A 7,414-nucleotide genomic window follows, 5' to 3' on the forward strand; every position below is an offset into this window, starting at 1 on the left:
ATAATCAAACAAATGCATTATTATTTTCTAAAGTTTTAAGATATAAGTGTTAGCTTACAAATTTATATATACCACTCCCAACAGTATTCTCTCAGATGCTTGGAGCACCTTTCTTCTGAGGAACTCAAAGTATAATTTTCTGCTCAGGTTACCGGGAAGCATCCAAAAATACTAGGAACCCAAATCACATTTTATTTCCAGTTTACATCCTGTGCCTATCTTTTAAGAAAGGACAAATTCCTCACATGGCCCTTTTATTCATACAATACCTCAATGAGGGAGGAGTAAGATATTAAACTAAACAATAGTGGTTTAAAATGATTTAGTCAAATAATTACAAATGATGGTTAGCCATACCACAAACTGACCAGGAAACCAGGACAAATATGTGTGGGGGACGGGGGTACGGTGGGGTCTTAAACCAGGGCAATATATGCTAGTAACAAAATCTCAATATAGTCTCTTGGCATTGACTTCTTCAAAATGACAAACAAATTTTAAATGATCCGGCCGGGCACGGTGGCTCACGCCTGTAATCCTAGCACTCTGGGAGGCCGAGGTGGGCGGATCGTTTGAGCTCAGGAGTTCGAGACCAGCCTGAGCAAGAGCGAGACCCCATCTCTACTAAAAATAGAAAGAAATTATATAGACAGCTAAAAATATATATAGAAAAAATTAGCCGGGCATGGTGGTGCATGCCTGTAGTCCCAGCTACTCGGGAGGCTGAGACAGGAGGATCCCTTGAGCTCAGGAGTTTGAGGTTGCTGTGAGCTAGGCTGACGCCACGGCACTCACTCTAGCCTGGGCAACAGAGTGAGACTCTGTCTCAAAAAAAAAAAAAAAAAATTTAAATGATCCATGTCTTAGGGAAAAAAAGTAAAATAAATCTTTTGGGAGTGGGTTGACTTCAACAAGGAACTTCAGTACAAAAACAATTTGATCACATTTGTAATAGTAATACTACTAATAAAACAATGATGGGATGCTACTTAATTCAGAGTCCTATTTCTCATTATTTATTATTCATTTTAAGAAAAACTTCCTGATTAAAACATGAGGCCATTTTCACTTGCTAAATTAGCAAGGATTTTACACAATACAGGTGCTCGATGCTGGTGAGGTAGCCACCACACAGGCATGCTCATACACTGCTGGAACAAGTGTTAACGAGTGCAGCTTTTCTGCAAAGTTATGTGGTTGTATGTCTGTATGCATTAGGAGCCTTAAATATGTTCATTCCTGCTGCAACACATGAATTTTATTTCATGGGATCTGTCCTAAATGCATAATAAAAATGCAAACAAAGTTTTCATCCAACACAGGGTTATTTATAACAGGAAGAATTAAACGACAACCTAGGAAGAATGGCTGGGTAAATTGTGATATAGACATATAATGGATTCTAACGAAGCTATTAAAATGTTAAGGAAGATTCTGAAGTAATAGAAAAAAATACAGAGATAAATTAAGTAGAAAGAGACATGAAATTGCACATAAGACAACCTATGTTATAAGGATTCTCAGTAATACTTCTCTTTTACTTTATGCTTTTCATATTATCTAAATTATTTATTAATACAATGAACCTACATTTATTCTCTAATCAAAAAGTCACTTTTAAAAAAATTCTTGAATCTATTCTGCTTGGTAGGCTAATGGAAGAGCCTCAGCCACAAGATGACCTCATATATAATTTTTTTTTTTTTTTTTCTGAGACAGGCTCTCGCTTTGTCACCCAGGTTGGAGTGCACTAGCCTCATCATAGCTCAATGCAACCACTAACTCCTGGGCTCAGGAGATCCTCCTGCCTCAGCCTCCTGAGTAGCTCAGACTACAGGTGCGTGCCAAAACACCCAGCTAATTTTTCTTTTTTTGGTAGAGATAGGGTCTCACTCTTGCTCAGGCTGGTCTTGAACTTCTGAGCTCAAGCTGATTCTCCTGCCTCGGCCTCCCAGAGTGCTAAGATTACAGGCTAATTTTAAACATTTTAATTTTAAAAATATCATTTAGGCTGGGTGTGGTGGCTCACATCTATAATCTCAGCACTTTGGGAGGCGGAGGTGGGAGGATCATCTAACACACTGACTGCCACACTAGGAAAAAAATTTTTTCCTTGGGGCCACGGTATTTTATTACAAAAATAGAATAACAACTTTGAAAACAAAACTATCCTTTCTAATTTAATGAAAAATTTGTTATTTTTTATTGTTTTCTGTGCGTGAGTTATACGCAACTTGAAAAACAGTTCACATGGCTCCCAAGGTGAAGAGATGTGTGAGATACATATGCTTCACGAAGCCCTGGGCTCAAAACTACTGTGAGTTAAATAAAGCTTACATTGCAGTCAATAGGTTAAGATGAGGAGTTCAAGACCAGCCTGGGCGACAGAGTGAGATCCTGTCTCTACAAAATAAATAATATTTTTTAAAAAATTAGAATAAAGGGTAGTGGAGAGTTCAGAAAAATAGGAATTCTTAAACATGGCAGGTGAAAATATAAATACTAGAGGTTAATAGAAACCAATAGCTAGCAAAATCCTTAAAAAAAAGTATATATGCTTTGACTCCAAAAGTCCCCTTTAAGGTAATAATAAATGTGTACAAAGATTTATGTAAAGGATATCCGCTAGTATTATATACGCACAGAATAGTGAAAAACCAAAGAGAAAGAGAGTATATGCACACACATGCACGTGAATGAGAAAAAAGCCAAAATCGTGTACCCAAAATGCTGACAGTATCATCTCTGGATTATCTGTCCACTATATTAAAAAAATTTATAATAAACATGTAAAATTTTTATAATAAATATGTGCTACTTTGAAATGTTAAAAAGCAAATTAAGAATGAGTCTTTACGTAGAGTTGTTCAAACAGTCCTTTAAACAAAACTTTGTTTTGTTTTAATCTCTTCTTAATCATAAAATTGATCCAGAACCAAATGTCTTACCTTTCTTAACACAGACGCAAATGCATGGTACATGTGGGTTCAAATGGGACATTATTCCTGAGGCTGGCAAAACAGTTTATGAGTGTTTGCTTTTTCTTTGTTATTCCTGTCATCCATTAATTATACCATTAGCATAAAAATGATAAAGCACTTATCTGTCACTTGGTGGTGGATGAAGGTAATCTCTCTCTCACTCTCTCTCCCACACACATATACATTCTCTCTCTCTCTCTCTCTCTCTCTCTCGCGACCTCAACTAACCAGGCATCAACAACCTGGGTCATTAAACTATATTTCCTTTATCCCCCCCCCTTTAAAGGAAAAGAAAAATTAAAACAAGCCCCTGTCAAGGATTCAGTAGTCAAAAGAGAAAATCCCTGAGTAGGTTCTGGAGTTGGCAGAGATTTCTCTCGGTATCTTAGGCCTAACAAACAATGCTCTTCAGCGATCAGGAACATGCAGAACAAAAACCTGATTTACTGAGTCAAACTACATATTTAAAAAATTAAGATGCATTCCACTTGAAGAAATTTTAAACAAAGGTGAAAACAAAAATTTCCTGGCAATAATCAGTATCATGACAACCCAATGAAATAGACCTCAACATCCTCTGAAAATTCTGACTATTCATGATTTTGCTATAATGTGAAACACAGGTTCTAAAATTTATAGTTTCAGAGTTTCTCTTGAAAGTTTTAATTCATGACTTTAATCAACTAAAAAAAAAATAAATCAAACCCTGAATGATGTGGGATTTACCTTTCCAGGTAAAATAATCTTATAATGTGGTAAGTTTTATTCATTAACTAAAATATGGAAAAATTAAGATACAAAGATCTATGACTGAAGCCACCACAAGATTTTACAGCAAAAAGGATACCATTGTTAACTAAAAAAAACCTACGCATTACATGAAGTGGCTTGTTAATAAAAAAGAAAACCCATAGAATCCATACACAAAGCGAGCAAAAATTACCAAAGAGCTAAAAAGCTATTAACAGGTGCTGCTAATATTGTCGCTTTCTGGACACACACCTAGGATTACCTCCTCACCCCTCCTCAGAGTGGCTCTTGCTGAAGTTTAAGCAGCAGGTAGGAATGTAGGAGACCCTAATGGGATCTGGAATAGTCTATATCCTGGGAGGTCTACATCATGTTTGTGGTCCCAAACTGAACCACCTTTCTAGAAGTTCTCTAAGACAGAAGCAATCTAGATTAGGGTTGCCTGGCACAATAAAATGGCATGTAATGAACAACTGCATACATACCTCTTCTCCAAATCCCAAGAGGGTCCATAGAATCCTTTCTTGGACACTAAATTTCCCTAGGAGAGCTCATCTTCTTCCTCACTTTGTCATCTTTCTATTATACAAGTATTTTACACCTTATTTAATTAATTCTAAATTTTACCCAAAACCCTTCAGCCTAGCATTTCTATTGATACATCTCACTTCTACAAATTTGAACTCCAGCAATTTTTCAAAGCCCTATCCATCCAAAGTCTGCTTTTGAGTTTAAATTACTATTAATCACAATCTACATGTTCAAAGATGGTTCTCAGTAGGGAGATCCACTATCCTCAGTTTCAGGAGTATAAGCTTACACATATAGCTAAATTACGCCATCTTTTCCTTTTGAACCTACTCCCTCCTTTCAGACTTTCTTGCATTTACGCCATATAGCCAAATCTTGCTTGAACTACATCTTTACCATTGGTCCTCTTCCCAGAAATCATTTTCCTCTGCAATGTTTCCTGAATGATGCCAGGAGGTCATATTTTGTGCTGTTTGGAGATTGTCACGCCTGTCTTCAAATCCTTATAATGACTTCCCATTCCTCATTTCAACCTTGACTTTCAGTGACAGATTTCATACATATAATGGTTGAGCAGCATAATTGTAAGAATGAACAATTCCTTAAAAGATACCCAGGTATTCAGGGTCTCAGAAGGTTCTCTCCTCTTATCTCACCATTTCCTGGGTTGCTGAATTCTTCCCTTCAAAACCTTTGAATTTCTACCTATTGATTTTGACTTTTAGTGTAAAAGCTTAATAGTTGTTGTTTCTGTTTTATGTTGTTAAATTTATAGATCCTTCATAAAGCTCAATCCAAGCTAGATTATTTCTCACAAATGCTCCTTATTGGATCTCATACTCATTACCAATTACGACATATACTATTGCCACATAGTTTCTTCATTTCAAGCCCTGTTCAATCCATTCTTCAAAACCCATTTCAAACAAATATTTTCAAGCAAACCATTCTAAATTTTACTCGTTTGAGTTCAAAGAGAGCAAAGCATTTCTTAATTCAAAACGCACATGTCAAAATGCTTAATTTATGTTAAAGAACTGAACTTGTTTTCCTGCCTCCTTCCCCAATCCTATTTAGTACATGGTAGGCATCTTAATGTTGGTCTAGCAATACACTTGGTTGACTAACCAGTTTCCTCATTAACACTCACATCATTTCCTATTTACTATCATTTGAGTAACCTTAGAAAAGACCTCACCAAATATGCTTAATGTTATCAAACACTAACAAGCTGTCTCCTAATGATTATGGTCAAATCCCTTTGATTATAGCTACCACTTACTGCTGTAAGCCAAATGCTTTACATTTATTACCTCTAATCTTCCTTTTCCATGTCAATGAGGAAACAGGTTCAGAGAAGTAACTGTCCATAGATGTAAATGGTGGAGTCAGAGTTTGACCCAGACCTATCTGACTTCAAAACCCATGTTTTTCCCGTAACAGTTATTCTGTCAACTTAGTTGGACTCTGAAAAAACTGGAGTCTTAACTCTCTCACATATATGCAGCACAGTAACACCCCCCAACTTATTCCTTAAGAACCGAAAATTCTATTGTACAAAATGAGTAATTTTCTAAGCCTTTTACTCTAAAAGAAATCAGTATTCTTCATAAACACTTTATTGACAATGTCCTCAGAGGGTGATCCTTCCTAATGATCAATTAGAAATGGATTTTTAAACTTAAAAAACAATTGAGAATATGGTAGCTAACAATTTTTCTCAAATGTCCAACTTATACTTCAGTATCTTTGAAAACGCCTCAAGTGTCAATTGCTAGTATTCCACTGGGGAGTAAGCTGTAGCTGTATATCAGACCTGTTGCAAAGTGGAGGGATTTTATTTTTAAAAGTCAAGGGTTCCTCTAACATCCAAGGTTTAGTGCCCTAAAATGTTGTCCCTAGTCCTTTTAATTTTATATCCATGCCTTCCAAGCTCTACCTAATATTTCTTGGTTTCCAGTTTTCCCTGTTGATTATTTTCTCCAGGCCTGATTCCTCATTTGTTTTCCCTAAAAGTTGTAATTCCTGCTGGCCCTGTTTTGTTAAAGTAGATTAGGAATACAACAGACCGCAGGGGGAAGGCAGTAAGTTAGTAATTTGGAGATGTGTGTCTCCGCCTGCATTAACTAGTTGACGCAGATACTAGCCAGGGTGGCCACTATTCTCTAAAAATTTGTACAACGGCAAAGCAATTTTTTTGGCAAGATGGAGAACGGAAACCACAGCATGGAAACTCTGCACGGAGTCTTAAAGATAAAAAGTTAAGACTTTACCCTTGCAGAGGGAACGGGGAAGGCTTTCAGCATGGCAAGACGATACTTTCGAAACTGTCACTAGACTACTCAAACTGGAGTCTCCCGCCCAAAAGAGTGTGGCACATGGCAAGTCTAAAAGGGCCCCCCCTACAGAGCTCTCGTTCCCAGGAAAGACGCGTTGCGACTGTCTGATCCATTAGACTGGGGAAGAGGTGAAAATAGAGCAGGAAATCCTGTTTATTTCCAGCAGCCCTCAAGAGCGGGAAAGGTCGGTCTCTACCCGGAGACAAACCAGGCCTCAGTCCAGGACCTGGAAAGGGAAAACCCAGTCCTCCCGGTCGCCCCGGAGCTGTGTCCTCCCGCCCAGGCCCCCAACCCCACTCGGGTTTTTCTTCTCCCGGTCCCACTCAGATCCTCACCATCGCTTCCATTATCCCTCCTCCACCCCCACCCGCGCAGGCGCAGTGGGAACCGGGGCCTACCCGCGCCCCCGAGGCGCCGCCACTATGGCGGATCCAGACCAGGCCGGTAGCTGTTTCGCGCGGGGTAGGCGTCCCTCTCCCGTCCCCGCGGACTCCTCGCCACCACTGGGGCTCTGTCCCCACCCGGCCGGCCCCTTTTCCGCCCTCCTCACCCGTTCTTCAGATCCACTTCCAGGATCTTCCCATAGCCCTTAAAGAAGCGCTCCACATCGCGCTCCCGGGCCTGGTAGCTCAGGCGGCCGATGTACACCCGCGGCATTCCGGCAACGGCGGTGGTGGCTGGCCCGGGCCCCAGCCCCCCTTAGGCGGCGGCCGGCAAAGCGAGAGCGCGGCGGCGGCGGCGGCGGCGGCGGCGGCGGCAACGGGCGGGCGGCGGGACCGACGCAGCCGAACCCGGGCGACGTACGCGAGCACG

General features: G+C 39.9%; 1 protein-coding gene across 1 annotated transcript in view; it reads right to left on the reverse strand.

Annotated features, from left to right (window-relative positions):
• SRSF4 (serine and arginine rich splicing factor 4) overlaps positions 1-7,414 on the reverse strand; it is a 29,053-nt gene extending 21,639 nt beyond the window's left edge. Inside the window, exon 1 of the mRNA XM_069479677.1 lies at positions 7,152-7,414. Within this exon, the coding sequence (XP_069335778.1) occupies positions 7,152-7,258 (107 nt within the window). The 5' untranslated portion in view covers positions 7,259-7,414. The remainder of the gene's footprint in view (positions 1-7,151) is intronic.

This window comes from Eulemur rufifrons, chromosome 8 (assembly GCF_041146395.1).
Source record: "Eulemur rufifrons isolate Redbay chromosome 8, OSU_ERuf_1, whole genome shotgun sequence".
Classification (NCBI taxonomy): Eukaryota; Metazoa; Chordata; class Mammalia; order Primates; family Lemuridae; genus Eulemur; species Eulemur rufifrons.